The sequence below is a fragment of the Danio aesculapii genome, chromosome 11, assembly GCF_903798145.1.
Source record: "Danio aesculapii chromosome 11, fDanAes4.1, whole genome shotgun sequence".
Classification (NCBI taxonomy): domain Eukaryota; kingdom Metazoa; phylum Chordata; class Actinopteri; order Cypriniformes; family Danionidae; genus Danio; species Danio aesculapii.
In genome coordinates this window covers 22,658,342-22,676,762 of record NC_079445.1, presented here as the reverse complement: position 1 = coordinate 22,676,762, position 18,421 = coordinate 22,658,342, and the positions used below count along the sequence as shown (strand labels likewise).

At 35.7% G+C, this 18,421-nt stretch overlaps 2 protein-coding genes across 2 annotated transcripts in view; one reads left to right on the top strand and one right to left on the bottom strand.

The window, feature by feature from the left end:
- ppfia4 (PTPRF interacting protein alpha 4) overlaps nt 1–5,693 on the bottom strand; it is a 187,616-nt gene extending 181,923 nt beyond the window's left edge. The window contains exon 1 of the mRNA XM_056468039.1: nt 5,424–5,693. Coding sequence (XP_056324014.1) covers nt 5,424–5,672 — 249 coding nt within the window. The 5' untranslated portion in view covers nt 5,673–5,693. The remainder of the gene's footprint in view (nt 1–5,423) is intronic.
- A 3,386-nt stretch (nt 5,694–9,079) lies between these two features.
- tmem183a (transmembrane protein 183A) lies at nt 9,080–18,087 on the top strand. Its single transcript, XM_056468628.1, has 8 exons — nt 9,080–9,276; nt 9,363–9,452; nt 11,410–11,574; nt 11,856–12,015; nt 13,332–13,512; nt 13,616–13,696; nt 13,771–13,926; nt 16,869–18,087. The coding sequence occupies exons 1-8, from the start codon at nt 9,213–9,215 to the stop codon at nt 17,064–17,066; spliced, it is 1,095 nt and encodes a 364-aa protein (XP_056324603.1). The 5' UTR covers nt 9,080–9,212; the 3' UTR covers nt 17,067–18,087.
- The last annotated feature ends 334 nt before the right edge of the window (nt 18,088–18,421 follow it).

Sequence of the window (18,421 nt, the reverse complement as noted above, 5' to 3'; positions counted from 1 at the left end):
TCACCTCAGGTACGCCTCGTGTGCTTTTTTTAGTGTTAAATGTTAATAATGCGAGTTTGAATGCTATTTTACATGACATGTATTGCCATACTACTGAAAACAGCAGCAGATCCCCTTAATAAAATAAACCATTTGAAATGGAACTTCAGTGCAAGACAACACAAATCAGTGATTCAGCATGTATGTTTAATAATGTTAAAGAGGTTTAATATGTATTAATTAGATTATAAACCTTTCTATTTTATTGGAGTGTAGTAAATGCACATATTCTGTGCTTCTAAATGGCTGGATTTAAATTTCTGTCATGTTTTGTCTGGTGCAAACAGCCGAACTGCTTATCACTGCAAATCTCGTCATGTAGCGTGTTGTTAGGACACGGGGTTACAATGTAACCTGCTCACCTAATGTTTATGCTAATTAATAACCACCTCAAGTGGAACTCTGTGTCTCAATTAGGAGGCTGCTACTGTCCACCGGAGGTCGCATTTCAGTCATGGATGCGTACTTTGAGAGCCTTTCTGATTGAATGAATCAAATATGCTATTTTCCACAAAAACATTCCGGGGTATTGAAATATAATTGGCTAAACTAGCATTGGCTAAACTACCAAAACATAGACAGACATTCCGGCACTTAACGCACATTTAAAATTTAGCTAGATTCTTAAATATCTGTGAACATATTATGTTATTTTTATGCTTCAGAAGAGTCAAAAACTTACATACAGCTTACATAAAGCAACTTTAACATATTTTGCATGAAATCTGAGAGCTTCTTTATATTCCATCGACAGCTATGGTCTTTTCTCATTCAAATCCATAATAATTTGGAAAATATCCTCTTCAAAACAGACCACATGGGTTCTGTTCAGACCAATCTTCTGTACAACACAAAAGCAAGCTATTTTAAGGAAAGCTGAAAATTTGTAACCATCGACTTACATAGGAAAAACAAATACTCTGAAAGTCAATGGTTACAGGTTTCCAGCATTCGTCAAAATATTTCCTTTTGTGTTTAACAGAAGAAAGAGACAAATTAACATTTGAAACAAATAAAGGGTGAGTAAATGTTAAATTTTGTGTGAACTATCCCTTTAAGCTTTTCATCCTTATATGCATCATCTTAGTACCCTGTAACTCTAGATGGAAAAAAAAATAATAAGAAAACAAATAAAACAGAAAACGTATGAAGATGGCCAATAGGTTTAGAGCTTGCCAGGTCAAGAAAGTGCTAAGTTTGCATGTCATTTGAGGATAAAACTATACAGGCAGTAAGTTAAATCAGGGGTTTAAAATGTAAACGTTGGCTGTAAACTAGATTAATTGGCCTCTTAGCAACAGTCTCACATGCATCAGAGCATCAGATGAAAGCAGGCATTTTGCTTTGAACAGTCCTAGACATGCAAGCACCAAGAGAGGAAGTCCAATTTTCCTCCAGAGACAGAACGGTGAGGCGTCTATCAACTACAAAACCAGTCCCCGTCTCTGTTCCCAGAGTTCAGTCACCTCCTTTTTAAGACTCGTTTGCATTCACTGAAGTCATAAAATTCCCCCACAGGCAGAGAAGTCTTGAAGATTCGTATTATCCCATCTATTAAGTGTTGAGATGAGCTGGGTGACGTAAGTGGACAAGTAAGCTGCTTTTGCATCACTTGTGTGGGGACGAAATTAAAGAGAGGGTGATGGAGGGATGATTGATGCGGGATACTCAGATGAATCGATAAATATCACTTGTGTCCTTGGCGAATGACCAAAAGAAAGATCATCTGTGCATATAGCCCACTTTTATATATGTTTTGCAAAAATGTAAGGCTTTTATTTAAATTGTAACCTTGTTGCCACTGACATTTCTGGGGCACAAGAAATTCAAGTCAATAATGCACCTTTGTGAAAACAAGCGTTTACCGGGTGCCATCAGCTCCTCAATGCGTGCCCTATAATTGTGTGGATGCCAGAAAGTGCAGCACAGAGCACATCCAAAATGAATAATAGATCCCTTTTAGCTATTCTGCCGAAATGGTTCAATTGGAAACATTTCTTCTGAGAATATTTGGTTTAAAGAACTATGCTTGCAAAATATTTGCTCAATACTGGAGGCTTGAGGTGGCTATTCAGCAGGGACGTGCAGTCAGGGGAGACAGGTGAGGCAGTGCCTCATCCTCACCTGCCATCATAGGATGTATACTACTGATAAAATCAATATTTGTGCACTGATCTATGCTATAAATGCAATTTCTGTATGAGTTAAATAGTTTTAATCATTCTTATTATCAAAATCGATGTATTCTGCGTATTTTCTGTTCAATTAAACTGGGTTAAGCAAACTGGGTTAAGCGCCTGCCTTTTGCTTACTCAGTGAATGCGTCATTAAAATGTTTTCATACACTGTAGACATTTTTATTGTATGTCCTCACTTTCCATATAATAGGTAATGTATTTCATGTATGGATCTGACATGCAGCCGCACTGAAAAGACATGAGGTGAGGCAGGCAGTAGCTCTGCCGCGATGAAGAGGGCGTGTGTAAGCTCATGGTTATTCTTCTTCGGTGGTTGCTCTTCTTAAGTAGGCAAGTAAAGTTTAAGTTTATGTTTTCCCCTGACTGACTGCAAAATGGCGGATGTTAATGTTAATATTTCAACTCAAAACTGATCAAATCTGTACTTTTAATCAAATCGTGAAGTAATAAATAATTGACGACCAATGCCGGAGCTAAAGGTCTTGTTTCAAAGGATGGGACAGAACATAACTCAGTCATTTCAAGACTTCATTTACAAGTAAAAGTAAGACCAGTGTGCGAATCCTGTGTGTTAATAAGAGAGAGAGAAAGAAAGTGCATCTGTGTGTTCCTTGATATTTGTTGCTTGAACTTTGTAGTTTTTGGGAGGTTTATCAAATCGCTATACATTTCACATTGTTCCTTGGCCCAATAGGCCTAAGTACCTGCTATGTGTATAGAAAGAATACTGATATGAGATATGAAACGCAATCATGTTGGCAAATATATTAAGTGCATAAGTCAGTGCCTCACCAGCCACAAACCTCACCGCACGTCACTGCTATAGTATGTAAGACTTTTCATTAATTGTTGAGTTATTATTAGGGTTCTTACACCTTTTCCAACTTCAAATTCCAGCACTTTTCAAGCACTTTCAATGTGTATTTTTATGCTTTTCCAGCACCTAACAACCATGGTAAATTATGTTTACTGTATATATGCCGCATGTACTTTTTCACATTTAAATCCATTGTGCTATTTTATAAACACAATATGACATTTCAACTTAAAGTGTTGAAAAATGAGCTTACAATCAGATTGAGTTAGGGTGTAGTACCAAACTTTCATGACCAGTCATTCATGATATTTCATGGGCATTGCTATTCAAAATTCATGTAACAAAATAAATACTTATGAGTTGAATATTCAACAATTTGCACTCACACAAATGCAAAGTCTGTTACAAACCTTCTATTCTATGTTGTCTAAAAGCTAGTAGACTAGACAGATTTTCTTACAGTACAGAAATATGTACACTACCGGTCAAAAGTTTGGGGTCAATGGGATTTTAAATGTTTTAAAATAAGTGTATTTTGCTCACCAAGGCTGCATTTATGTAATCAAAAATACAGTATAAACTGTGAAATGTTATTGCACTATAAAATAATTGTTCAAAAGTGGTTTATAATTTAATTTAATCATTTTTTCCAGTGATTTTAATGATGAATTTTCAGCTTCATTACTTCAGTCTTCAAAGTCACATGATCCTTCAGAAATCACTCTAATATTAATTATTATTGTTATTATTATTTTATTTTTTATTTTATTTATTTATTTATTTTTTTGCTGACACAATATTCAAGATTATGCAGAAAATGCCCATTAAAAAGCATTGCATGAAGCTCAGAGGCTGTTCCTCTCTGAAAATGCAGTTATGTACAGTAATGTCAATGTGCCACGAAAAGAATTGAGATTCGTTCTAACTGTAATCTCACACAGCCAGGTCTACAGTTCTCATCCACATTTGCAGCGGACACCACCCATTCTAATCTATAGGGCAATTTTGAAAAAAAAACTTTTTTATAACCATTTTAAATGTTGACTACTGTATTTATTCTATAGTCTCAAATACAATTCATAAAAAATGAACTGTGTAAAAATAATGTTTCTAATCTGTCAGAATGTGAATTGATGAATTGAAGAGCTTCTGCAAACACATCCATACTGCTATGATCAGATCATTTCTCACCACGGTCTTTTTTTCTTGAGCATTAATTTAACTAGAAAAGAGCACATCACATATGCATATATCCATCTAAACACTGCTCTTAGCATTGTGGACAGCATTTTGATGTTTAAAAATGTTCATGACTCATCTCGCACTTAGGGGCATACCCAATTTTTTATCCAAGAAAAATGCTGTCTAAAATGACATCATTCAGTTGTCATTTGCATTATTTCACAGACTTGTAGATCCTACCCTCAGTAAAATCATTAAGTACCTCTTTTTGTTGTATTTTCGTATATATATATATATATATATATATATATATATTTGTTGTTTTTGCTTCAACTTAACTAATGTTATGATTAGCCTCATATTCTGCTCGTTTTCATTTTAAAAAATCCTATGGGAAAAATGGAGCCAGCATGGTGGCTCAGTAGTTAGCGCTTACAGCAAGACGGTCACTGGTTTGAGCCCCGGGTGTGTCAGTTGACATTTCTGCGTGGAGTTTGCATGTTCTTTCGTCTTGGTATGGGTTTCCTCCGTGTGCTCCCATTTCCCCCACAGTCCAAAGACATGCACTATAGGTGAATTGGGTAAGCTAAATTGTTCGTAGTGTATGTGTGTATGTCCTGGTCCTCCAGGTTGGGGGTTGAGCATTAGGCTAATGACCCAACCTTATAAAAATTAGACATTTCGAAACACCAACATACTGCATTTAAATATCAAATTCGATATAAGCAGCCCTGGGAGTAAGCAAGCAAGTATGGAAAAAATGTATCAGAAAATAAATACACATATGTACTTCCAGAACCAAGGCTGCTCAAAAGTGATTTACAAAAAGGAGCAAACCCTTCAGCACACCCAATCTCATCTTACTGTTTCAACAGGAAATACTGTACATCAAAAACAAAAACACACAGCAAGCGATATCACTGGACACATCTGTAGGCTGAAAAAAGAAAAGACCTTTTTTTGAACCTACTTGGCTGATCCGTTAGTGACCATACTTTCTTTTTAAATAACATTTCAATGACACTGCGCTTTATATGACAAAAGGAACACTAAAATGATCTTCTTGCACTGATTGAACATCTCATACTAATGTATTAGAGATTTACATAAAAAAAGAGCAATAAAACATAAACCGTGCAAGTCATTACGCAACTTCCCGTGCACCTGTGTCAGGTGTGTGCGTTTACCTGTGGTAAGGCGGAGTTGAGCTGTCTCTGAAGCACATCCCTCTCGTGAAGAACATCCTGGAGTTTGGTCTGTGACTGGATGAGGGTCTCCTGCGTCTCCCGTAAAGACTCCAGCAGCTTATCTCTCTCATCCAACATATTCACCATCAGCTGTTCAAAATTAGACTCGGCATCCGTGCCATTCTGGGAGCCTCTCTGGGAACTCACCGAGTCACCCTCATTTATGGTTGGCATCACTTCGCACATCATATTGCTTAGTGTACTACAAAGTCTAAATCAAATTAGAAATTGCTTTGAATTTTTTTTTTTTTTTTTTTTTTTGTATATTCAAGATTGAGGTGCACTACTGATATTTAGTGCCATTTAAATGCACATCAAACATGTCCATGTGTTTTAAAACGCACATGCATCCTTTCATTTGACTAATTGCATCCCTCACACACCTTGACCTCTCTGGTCCATGACTGTCGGCCTCTTCCGATCTGACATTTTCCACCTAGTTTGACTTGGAACTCAATGCATTTCGCTGCACGCCCATCACAGCGCTCGCCACATACATATTCCGATTGGAGTTGATTAAACCTCGCCTTAACATCCACCAGTTGCCATTAACCTTTCAGAAATCGATGAAATTCGCGTCTGCCGCATCCTCCGGATCCCTCAGCCACCACCATCATCATCTCGGTGCACGGCGAGCCGAGCCGAAGCGCTCCTCCCTCTACGAGCTCATTCCCCGCTTACAACACAGCGATTATTCCGCTATCTCCACAAACATCCGAGCATGTTTTAAAAGATGAACGCACCGACGCTTTGGGTGGACGTAGAGGTTGAATGCCTCCCACGTCGTCGGCGAAGATTAAATCCACCCGGCGTGGCTTTGGAAAGCTCGTGCAAACAGCGTAAAATCGGAGTTCCTCACATCAGCACCACGCGACTACATGACTGTCATGCACGAGACGCCAGTGTGAGAAATGGTGTCACGCGCAGCGCCCTCTGGTGGAAGGCAGGTGCACAGAAATGTTTTGAGTTTTTTTTTAAGCTAAAGATTACACAAAAAAGCATCCATTTTTTAAAAGAATTCTCATGTCAGTGCTTTTGAAAAAACTATTAAACTATCAATTAAACTATTAAATATTAATTATATATATTTAAAATATATTAATTTATTTATATTTAGATATTTTTATAGTATTATGTTTATTTGGACAATTTATATTTTAATATATTTTTATGAACAATTTTAATCATTCATTCATTAATTTTCTTTTCAGCCTTGTCCCTTTATTAATCAGGGGTTGCCACAGTGGGTTTAACTGCCAACTTATCCAGCATATGTTTTACACAGCGGATGCCCTTCCAGTCGCAACCCAACCCTGGGAAACACCCATACACTCTTGCATTCACACACATACACGAAGGCCATTTTTGCTTATTCAATTCACCTATTGTGAATGTCTTTGGACTGTGGGGGAAATCAGAGCTCCCGGAGGAAACCCACGCGAACACGGGGAGAACATGCAAACTCCACACAGAAATGCCAACAGACCCAGCCGGGGCTCAAACCAGTGACCTTCTTGCTGTGAGGCGATCGTGCTACCCACTGCGTCACTGTGACACACTGAACAATTTTAAGAGCAATGTCCTGTAATTCAAAGCTGATTTAAGCATTGTTACAATTTAAGACTTCAGTGTCAAACAATGCTTCAGAAACCGTTCTAATATGACGAGTTGCTGCTCTATTATCATTAAATTTATTGGTTTATTATAATAAATGTTAAAAAAAATTCCTATTTCTGTGAAAATCTTGATACATTTTACTTTTAAGGATTCTTTGATTTTAAATAAAAAAATCTTAACACTACAAATCTTTACTGTCTCTTTGAATGGTCTTAACAAATAAAATGCTACTAATTATGGTAATCATGGTTTCTAAGCAAAAAAACAAAAAAAAAGCTTTCACAAGCGCAACTATTTTCATTGATGTAATCAGATTTTCTTTACCCCTTTTTGGAGAAGTAAATCTTTTAAGATATTTAAAATGTTAAATGCACATTTTAACATTTTTGTAAACATTTTAACTGAAATACTGTGGCACAATATTGCTGTATTTTATTTATTTGTTTGTTTATTTATTTATTTACTCTAACAAAAACATGGCGAGTAGAGGGGAAAGCTAAAATAAAATGTTTAATAAATATACAACAGCTTAGTTTAGCCAAAACTGATTTTGTTTACTATCTGCATATTCATAGGAAACAATTGAACAATTTCTAAATAAAATGTTGCTACATGGTTTCATGTAAAAAAGTGGTCTCAAACTCAATGAAGTCTTGAGAACTCACAGACTTTTAATTTCAGTCAGCCCTAGGGCTTCCGGTTATTTGTCATCCCATACAAAATTGCCGCGTTTAAGATCTGATTTATTTAAAAAACAGCGATCTTCACTGTCTGGCTGAGATGCGATATAAAGTGGGCATCACACAAAACAAGAAGCATAGCATTAAATTATATTTTTCCATGTCATGTCTTTAAAATAAGTTCTACCTTATTATTTTCCAAGGAATTTTGCACACATCTGCGGCTAATAACGGTGCCTGCATTTAAAAGCTCTTTTGTCTCTCTTTACACTTTAACAATTAAACGGATGATTACATCTGTTTAACTGAATGCATTGTAATTACATTACAACATCGCTGCTGTAAAAGAAACCGTATGAAAGTGAAAAAAGTCACATAAAGCTCTCACCAGAAGTTCATTATTGGCTGAAAAACACTAGCAGTGCATATTGACCTTATTCTACAATGCGGAAGTGCGCTCGTTTTTGCAATTATTTTAGGACTTCCGATTCAGTTGCCTATGGGAGAAATGACTAGAAATAATAAACGGCAACATAAAGCAGCATTACGAGCTGTTTTTAACCTCTAAAAATGAATGGACATGAACAAGACCGGAAGTCTCGAGCCAAAAAGATTCAAATGGCTGCGCCCACTCATACGCAAAGAATAAGGTGAATAGCCTATTCCTGGAGGGCCGCAGATCTGTGTAGTTTAGCTCCAACCACCTCCAACTCACAGCTGCTCAATAGTCTCTAGTAGTCTTGAACACCTTGATTAGTTGGATCAGCTGTGTTTGATTAGGGTTGGAGCAAAACTGCAGAGCTGCGGCCCTCCAGGAATCGAGTTTGAGACCTATGATGTAAAACAACTTGCATTAGTCTTTGTCAAATGTTATTATGCTGAACCATCATTCGATGCCTCCCATGAATTTTTAGTAAAAATGCAGATGTCATTTTAATACAAGGTCAACAACAAAATTAACAGAAAAAAAAAAACAACAAAAATGATGCAAAGATGAATTTTGGATGGCTCAATCTTATTTTTTACTGTTTTTACTCTCGTCCTATATAAGCTGTTTGTTATTTATATAATTCTTTGTGCTCCAAGACACACACATCAAAATTAACAGCTGAGATTACGTCATTGTTTGTCGTATTCAAATATATCCATTTTTTTCTCTGAAGCCTGGAGTTATGAATATACACCGTCTGATTGGAGGAATCTCCTCACATATGATATCTGCGTCCAATAAGCGCCCAGTCTGGTGATTCGTTTGCTCGCTGAGATCTCGCGAGAATGTACGCGACCTTGAGCGTCAGTTCCATAATGGCTGAAGATCCTGGAGGTACTTTCTTTAATTTCACCCTCATTTTAACCGATTTTCCGTTACCTCTGCTGGAAAGATGGCAGGGCTAACAGCCTCGATAAACGGCCACAGACCTTCGCTGTCGTCATGCCCAAGAAAGGGTACCGAAAACGGCTGAAATTTAGAGCCGAGGATGTTTGCTCGGAGTCAGGTAACGTAAATGATAGAGCAAGGCGGGCTAATGTCATGAAATGTATCATCGCCTATAACAAAGTATTCCTTCGTATGTTTTTACAGTAACTGTGGCTGACTATGCCAATGCCGATCCCGCCATCGTGAAGTCGGGAAGAGTTAAAAAGGCTGTTGCTAATGCAATTGAAAAAGAAGGTAAATTATGTAATAATTACGTATGAGAATATTTTCGATAACTAATCTTATAATAGAAAAACTATGCTTTTACATATCATAATATGACAAAACTACATTAAAGTTTGTCCCAGGTATGACTTGTGATAGAATCAGACTTTCTCATAGTCCTATAAAAGCCATTTATTACAATTTATCTTTTAAACTTAATTTTTTAGTCAAAGTTAACATTTTATTCCAGACATCTATAAAGTAATTAGCCCTTTAATGCTTCCTCACAACAAGTGGAACGTTTTTCAGTACATATTTATTATATATTTATTTTTGTATCTAAACCTGAACCTATCTGGACAAACTATATATGATATGCACTCAAAAAAGTGGGATGGCAGTTAATGGGTTAATAAACTCAAATAAATAAATGAATAAAGTCATTCATTAACAAGGATAAACTCGTGTAGCTCTTTAGTTTAGTCCAGTCCTCTCTTTTACACACCTGTCAATTATTAACAGCGACCCCAAATGCATGTCATCACTTCATTAGCTGATACAGGTGTTTTAAATTTAAACTTAAGCTAAAACTGCATGATGATGAAGCTTCAACAGCAGGAATGATCAGACTAGCTCAATGATGTTTATGTCTGGTATGTTGAAATTATAAGTATGCATTTATTGTATGACATTTGATGCTTAATGGGTTTTTAATTACTGGATAGGCTTAGTTTGATTGTATACTAGCACTATTAGTGTGGTTCATTTGAATAAGTATGAACGCTGCCATCTGAACCTTGTTCACAAAAACAGAACTGTTTCGGGAGTCATTGACAACGTTTACATGGACATCAGTAATCAAATTATTTGCCTTAATCTAATTAAGACAATAATAAGATTAAGACGTTTACATGAGTTGCTTTTTGAATGTTCCTTTCATGATCCCGTTTTACATGTTACAGCACATAACTTGAATAATATCATCGCATCACCACGCTATTCACATTTCCTCTGGAGTTTCATTTTTTTATTTGTCGACTTTAACTGCAGTTTGGCACTTTCATTCAGGATCATTTCATGCATGAAATGCCGTGAACTGCTGGAAGAGTGTTGTTTTAATGCAAGTTCATACTGCATGCAGAATGGAAGCAAAAAACTTCTGCATTTCACGATGCAGGTGTCTCTGGACTGCACTGACTCTGTGCAGAGTGTCAAACAGCCGTGTGTGTGTGGACTATCCTGTCGCAAAACACGGCAAATAGTCCTATAATGACGATAATAGTTCGACTAAGGTGTTTACATGTCCCCACTGCCCTTCTGTAATGCGACTAAAATCGGCATACTCCACATGTCTTAACTCAATTTCTATGTATTTCGATTGTTATTAATCAGATTAAATTAATCAAAAATCGCTGTTTGCATTGTAGACTCTTAATCAGAGTATTGTCTAAGTCGCATTAAAATCAAATTATTGGTGTCCATGTAAACATACTCCATTACTATGTGAACAGTGTGAGCTCTAATTGAACCAGGACTTCCTTTCTTATGAGTGCTAGAAATGTCATTTTTGCTGTCATAATAATTTGTGAATAAATAGGTAATAATAATTCAACTTAAGTTTTTCTTTACATTTTAAAATATGAGTAAAATGCAATATGTGAAGTTGGGTTTGGGACAAACATGCTATCAAAAATAAAATTCTAAACTAAACCACTATACTGTACTTCAGAATACTGTAACAATAGCATCTGGTATGAGGTATTATGAAGTAAGTAAATATGTAATTTGCCACACTTGTAATGGTTTGAAAATGCATCTGGAAAGTGCTTTTACATTTCTTAGATTTGACTTTGAAAAATGTGTAAGAACTTTTTTCCTATTTAAAAAATATGTATGTATGTTTAGACCAAAGAAACTTAATAAATGAGCCGAGCTGAAGTGTTATGAGAGCAAAAAAAAACAACTCTTGCTCTTTATATTGATTCAGTGAAATTACTCTGTGGACTTGAGGCATCCCAGGGTCCTGTGCAGGAAGTGCTCTCCTCTGCAGACTGTGTCAAAAATGTAGCCCATGAGAGTAGTGATGAACAGGACTCGGAGGAAGGGGACGAAATCAAAGGGTCCCGCAAAAAGAAAAACAAAAGACGCAAAGGTAACCACATTGAATTTTACAGTGAGATTTTTTTTCCTTTGCAAAAACAATTGGGAAACCAAAATATATGAGTTGTAGAAATGTTAAGAATTACTTAAAGTAACAAATATTACCTGTGTGTGATATGATAACTTAATGGCAGTCAGATGTGTTGAACTGAAATATTAAGATCCTGTCAAGAGTTACTTTAGGTGACTAAAAAGTTTGGGAATCCATGTAATGCTCTAAATGTATATTTTCCTGAGTTTGGGATTTTAAATGACTTGTTTTTTTTATGTTAGAAAACAGCGAGAGCATAAATGGAGAGGAGTATCCCATCGATATCTGGCTTGTGCTTGCTGCATACATTCGTCCAGAAGATGTCTGCACATTTTCTTTGATCTGCAAAAATGCTTGGACTGCCACTTGCACGGCTGCATTTTGGTCACGTCTCTATAAAAGGTAGGCAGGCAAAAATTCTAGAACTTTATTTAAAAGAATTTTGAACGTACAGGAAAATCTGTCACATGGAAATATACTTGTCAATAAATCATTGTAAATGTGAAATTGATTCTGTACATGTAAAACAGGAAGGTAATAGGTGAGTTTTATTTTAAACTTTATTTTTGTAAAGCAAGCCGGAGTAGTATTTAAAGAAAAATATTTGCAATAAATACTCCTGTTGTCTTCTGTGCCTATACTTTAATTTTTGTTTGATAGATTCAAAATGATTGTTTCTTTGAGCAGGTAAAACATAAAGATGCAATTCATATATCCGACTGCTTGTATTAAAAGACAAACGTGTATTCTTGTGTTGTGAAGTAAAAAAAAAAAAAATTAATAATAATAATCATTTTTACATAAAAAAAAATTAAACTGCTTTTATTCTAGCTGAAATAAAACTAATAAGACTTTCTCCGGAAGAACAAATATTATCAGACATACTGTGAAAATTTCCTTGCTCTGTTAAACATTATTTGGTAAATATTTAAAAAAGAAAAAAAAAAATCAAAGGGGGGCTAATAATTCTGACTTCAACTGTATATATAAATTATGTTATATTATATTGATAGTGGATGGAAAGCATTGTCCCGAGATACCAAATTGATGACATGAAAATTGTAACCAAACCGAAAAATGAGACCAGTGCACATTCACACCCCTAGTGTTTAGTTATTGAATTTATTCATAATTACAGTGACCATTTAAAAGTAATGTTTGGTTTGAATGTGATCTGGCCGTATTGCATTCACATTTTCATTATTATAACATGACCTACAGTTCTAGAAGTCAATGTGTAACTTCACTGCTATTTGCAAATAATTTCCTGTGGTCTCATGAGACTGTGAGGTGTGCGTTTATGGGCAATTTACAACTAACCGGAAGTAGTGATCAACATCTTTTTGCATACCCCTTAATCAGTGGAACTGAATTCAGACACACAATGTTTGTGAAATGCATATTGTTGTCTACTTGAAATAGAGAAGTATCCTATAAAATACTGTTGCATTAATTGTAAAGTATGCTATTGATTGCATTAAAATAGGGATTTCCACTACAGGCCTAAATCAGCCAAGATACTAACAAAAATAATAAGCAAAATTTTATTTATCATTGCAAAAATATTGAGATTACTTGTTTTCAATATTGCACACTTGTGTTTTGGAACCAAAGCCACTGGAGAAATTGGACTGGCACTTTATTAGAAATTGTTCACCAACCAGAACATTCAAACATGACAAAAATCTTGTGTTTGTGTTAAATAAACCTTTCCCTAGGCACTATAATCTTGAAGCAGACCTCCCTGATCGCCTTCAGCCTGATTCTATCACAAGGATGCATTGTCTTCGTGCCCGTGTGATTCGCTCTCTCTTTCACTTATATGAGCCCTTCAGCTCTCGAGTGTCCAAAAGCCCTGCTCTCCCCGAATCTACACCCACTACACTCCTCAATTCCAAGGTGTGTATACATACATTCTCTTTTAAACCCCTGTGATTTGAGCATTTTTGTGTTGATGTGTTTTTCTTTCTCTCTCTCTCTCTTTCTCTCTTTCTCTCTGCAGTGCTTGTTGTTTTGGGTCAACAAAGTGTCTGGAAGTAGGTCAGAGCAGATGTGGGAATTCAACTTTAAGTTTGTGAAACTGGTATGCTCACTATACATCCGTAAAAGATAAGAGATGACTCTGTGGTCTTAATTTGATCGTCTTTCAATTTTCAGCCAACCAAGGGCAAAAATGGATGTGATTTTGCTCTTCAGCTACCCAAGCAGTATAAGGATGTTCACACAAATCCAGACTCGGACTGTTATCTGTTGCGGGTCACTACCCTCAATTTCATTTTCACTTCTGTTGTGATGGGCATGACTTTAACTTTGGTGAGTGTTGAGAATCTGTTATGTTTTAAGATCATGATTTTTTTTACTAGGGATGCTTTGATCAGGATTTTGCAGACAATAGCGTGTATAGATCCCTTGTCATGGCGATCGGACAATACTGAGTACCGATTCGGATGCTTTATAATGCATATAGCACATTTTCCCTCTAAGCATGATGCTTAAATACTTACCTAAGATCACAAATTAAGGATGCTACATATAATCCCTTAAACACATCTCTTATAATCATTTAGATGTGAACATGTCATGGTCAGAAGCAGCTTTACAGAAAATAATGGATGGCACAGATTTTTTAAAAAATGCGAAGAAAAATTACGAACAATGCTATTTGGGAACTTCGCAAACAATTCAACATTTGGAGCACATATTTGATGCATAATAAGTTAAAATGCACACCTATGAACCGATTACTTTACTAAAAGGAAATGGGTCAATAAACTGTATAAACAGAGGTCGTAACACATCTGTATATAGTTTAGCTGCTGTGACATGATCGCTCACGCCCCCACGCATCATTTACCTCCTTGCGAGTTGCACCTGCTGTATGTATAACCCGGGTGCGCATGTGCATATTCCCCTGCTTTTAAGCTTGTAAACAGGGACTGACTTAGGGCCCTAAGCAATTCCAGCTATGGGGCATTTTTGAAAAATAAACTGCATGTTAAGTGTGTATGTGTGGAATGTGGATTTATTTTATATTGTTTAATAAAATACTATTATAAATGAAAATGGTATATTTTAATAATACTTAAAGCAATAAATTTACAAATTAATTCCCGACGTACAGTTAATTGACCCTTTTTGTGATTAGGCTTTAATAGTAATAATAAAAAAACATTTAAACAAATTAAATTCACAATCCATCAAACTAACCATTTTTCATATGAATTGAATGATTGCTTTTTGTGAATCGGTGGCCAATTCACTGGGAATGTTTTTTTTTTAAATGGGCCCTTTTAACAAGCTCGTAACGCTCATTATCTGACAGGTGTTTCGGCCAGACAGCAGAATCGCAGAGGAAGCTGAGTTTCGTTGTTTGTTATATTTTTACTTTTTTTTCCCCCAAATGTTCTCAAAATTCTCACTCCTGCACACTATACCTACCTCTACTCTGATCACTGGCAGACTGGTGTCACTAAAATCTCTGTGATTTTTTTTTTATTTTTTATTTTTTTTTTTTTTTAACAACAAGAAAATAATAAATGGTCCATTTAAATTATTACATTTAAAACAAGGAGAAGCAGACCAGTTTGATCGACCAGGGTAATACCTCACAGTCGTGGAATGATCTGATCTCAGTGCTACAGATGTGAAAGGCGGCTGCGTGGCACTGTGCTGCCTTTGAGTGCTCTGAGGCGGGGGAGAGACCAACGGCAGCTTGTTGCGATGAGTAACGTTAGGAACAGTACAGCATGGGCACATGAGAGTCTCTAAAAATCTCCAGCAGCACTTGAAGACATTTGCTAGTCACTTTTTTATTTATTTATTATTATTATTATTATTATTATTTTTTGGCACTGGGAGGGGCTGAAAAGTCGCTAAGTTGCTAACACTGGCTGGCAGTGTCTGATTGAAGCACTCACACCTCGCACATGTGCAGTACAGAAAGAACATTCCATTATTCATCTGGGCCCCCGGTTTTGAAAAGTAATAACGTTTAAATCTTAACAGTTATAGACATATTTTACTACATAGGATAGAAAATGTATAAAAGAGGTATATAATTAATATAGGCTTCTTGGAATTGGTCAGGCCCCCTAATTCCCCGGGACCCTAAGCGACTGCTTGCCTCGCTTATTGGTTAAGTCTGCCCCTGCTTTATAAATAGACACGTGTGATTGTTTCATTCATGAGATCGGCCAGATCAATGAGTACTGATCGAGTTAAAAATGTGATTATCGGCCGATAACGATCTCTAGACGATCGATCAAAGCATCCCTAATTTTTACGTTCTTGAGTTATATGTGGTAACATCATGTATGTAATTTAATACGGTGTCCATTGAATTTCACCAGAAGTTAAGAGTTTGTTTTGCCTTTTATTTTTAAACACTGCAGATTTTGTCATTACTCTCTTCACAATACGGTTTGGTGTTTTTTTTTTTTTTTTTGTTTGTTTTTTGTTTTTTCCAAAAGTTCAGAGACAAATTTATCATTTAAAATTAATTGAAATATAATGTCATCGTTGTTGTTGTCAATAATAGTAATAATAACGATAATCACCTATATTATAAAATACCTCATTTATATAGTATTTTACATATTTTTGTTGCCTGTATAATTATTTGTGGGCAAAACATTTTCTTGAGTCTTTTTTGCCACATTTGCCAATGGTTGACTTAAGTAATCTAATATAAGCAATGAATCATCCCAATAAATAAAAAAAATTAAGTAGAATAAAGCAAATTAAAAACAATTAAAATTGAATAATTGAGAAAATGACTTAAGAGTTGAGAATTTAGTAATGCAAGTTTAAAAAAAAAGTATAATAAATATTTATAATTGTTTATTTAGATGTATAAAATAAAGATAAAACACTGGCTCAGTTATACAATAAACTTTATTGGGCGCCCCTTGCCATGAAATTGATCGTATTTCCAGTGTCCATTTAGATGATTCAAAAAACTTCTGGTGTTGTCAGTTTTACCCATAACCATTTACAAAGTCAGCAAATGCCTGATGTCTAATTTTTGAAAATCTGCTCCGATTTAGTAAGCTAATATTTGGTCTAAGCTGCATGGTTGTCCCTTGAATTTTGCAGTGTTGAATCTTTAGCTTCAGAGGAACTTGGAAAGTGGAAGTCGAGTCTGATACCCAGCAGCATAGACCAGATGAAATGTCCACATTACTGCTTTAGGTTTTACTTGTAGTGAAAATGCAAGTCATTCTGCTGTCATAAAGGAATCATTCTTTGTCTTTCAGTTCACCATTAATGTGAGCACAGACATGAGGCATCACCGAGTTCGCCTGGAGTTCCAGGATTCACCAATGATTCGGGGAAAGAAGCTCAGGGGTGAACAGGGGGTGCAGGTGGTGCTGGATCCCGTCCACAGCGTGCGTCTCATGGACTGGTGGCATCCTCAGTATCCCACATCTTTTCAATCGCATCAATTAAACTGATGAACTCTCATCAAGCTTTTCCATTATAAAAACAATGCAGAAGGCAATTCAGGCCTGTTTCAACCAATCCAAAAGTCTTGAGTAGTCTTGACATTTTATTTTTTTGTTGATAGTACTATTAGTGCGCTGCTTTTATGGACACTTAAGTTTTGATCGCTAGTCTTACCTTAAGGTTTCAAGCATTGGAGATGGAAATTGACTTTTGAGTAGTTTGGGTAGGTGCCATGTTTAATTCCACACCAGTTACAACCGAGTTGATGTTCAATGGATTCTGTAGATTCACCGATTTTGTTTGTGGTAAAAAGCTTTTAAATATGGCATCCACTTCTGAAGTGCTTGACATGCTTTTCTTGCCATTGTAGGTGATGCAGAAATACTTTCAGCAAGTTATAACCATAGCAGTGTAGGGTTTTGCATGAACCTAACCTTGAATCATGTGATATAAATAGTCAGCTCTTTGTGTTTTCTCAACTATAGCATTCCCATGGTTCATCTGCATCTGATTATTCTCATTCTGTCCCTGCAAATGTAGGAAACTAGATAAATAATAATAATCAACTAGATAAAACAATAATAATAACTAGATAAATATAATATAAATATATCAGTATTAAAAAAAATACAAGACCTGTTAAATCTGGACAGATGACTTGTAGCCTGAATGCCTTTAGCTTGGTGTTAGATTTAGGGTCAAAAAGTCTGAGATGATTTTGTGTTGAGATTTTTCTTTGGGGCCATAATGTGTTCAGCTTTGCTACAAAGCATGTTTGCCATTTCTTCTAATTGAATGCTTTGGAAAAAGAGATTCTACATTGTTGTGGACATTAAATCATAGATAAGAATGATGTTCTCTGTGATTAAAGTTATTAAATATGTAGATGAAATCAATTGAAATATATTTTATTGGTATCAAACCTGGAAGTTATACTCCTTGATGTAAAATTCTTTTTTTTAATGTGTGTATTTTGTTTTAAACTGCAAAGTTGCATCAGTAGATCTGGGATTAAATTGATATATCGTTTATTATTGTTATTATTATTATTTAAATGGCTAATAAACAAAACTCCATAATCAACATGTTTTATAGTCCTGTACAAAAATAAACCGGATTAATACTGACACCCTGTGGCCTAATCTGAAACAACTATTTAACTAATCTACAAATGGAGTTTTTCAAATGATGAGACGTTTAGGCTGCTTTATTTGATTTGTGGTACCACAGATATGTTCTTTGATTTACACACAGGCACATGTAATTGTATAATTTGAGAGAAGTATGGCTAAGCATTGTGCCTAAAACAAATACACGTAGTACTGCAATTGACCAATCAGAATGAAGTATTCAAGAGGTTTGT

Bases quoted from the DNA above. Each gene is read 5' to 3' on its own strand.
- tmem183a (XM_056468628.1), top strand. From the start codon at position 9,213: ATGCCCAAGAAAGGGTACCGAAAACGGCTGAAATTTAGAGCCGAGGAT. The intron at 9,277-9,362 runs GTAACGTAAATG...ATGTTTTTACAG, and splicing joins GGATGTTTGCTCGGAGTCAG to TAACTGTGGCTGACTATGCC. The intron at 9,453-11,409 runs GTAAATTATGTA...ATATTGATTCAG, and splicing joins TAATGCAATTGAAAAAGAAG to TGAAATTACTCTGTGGACTT.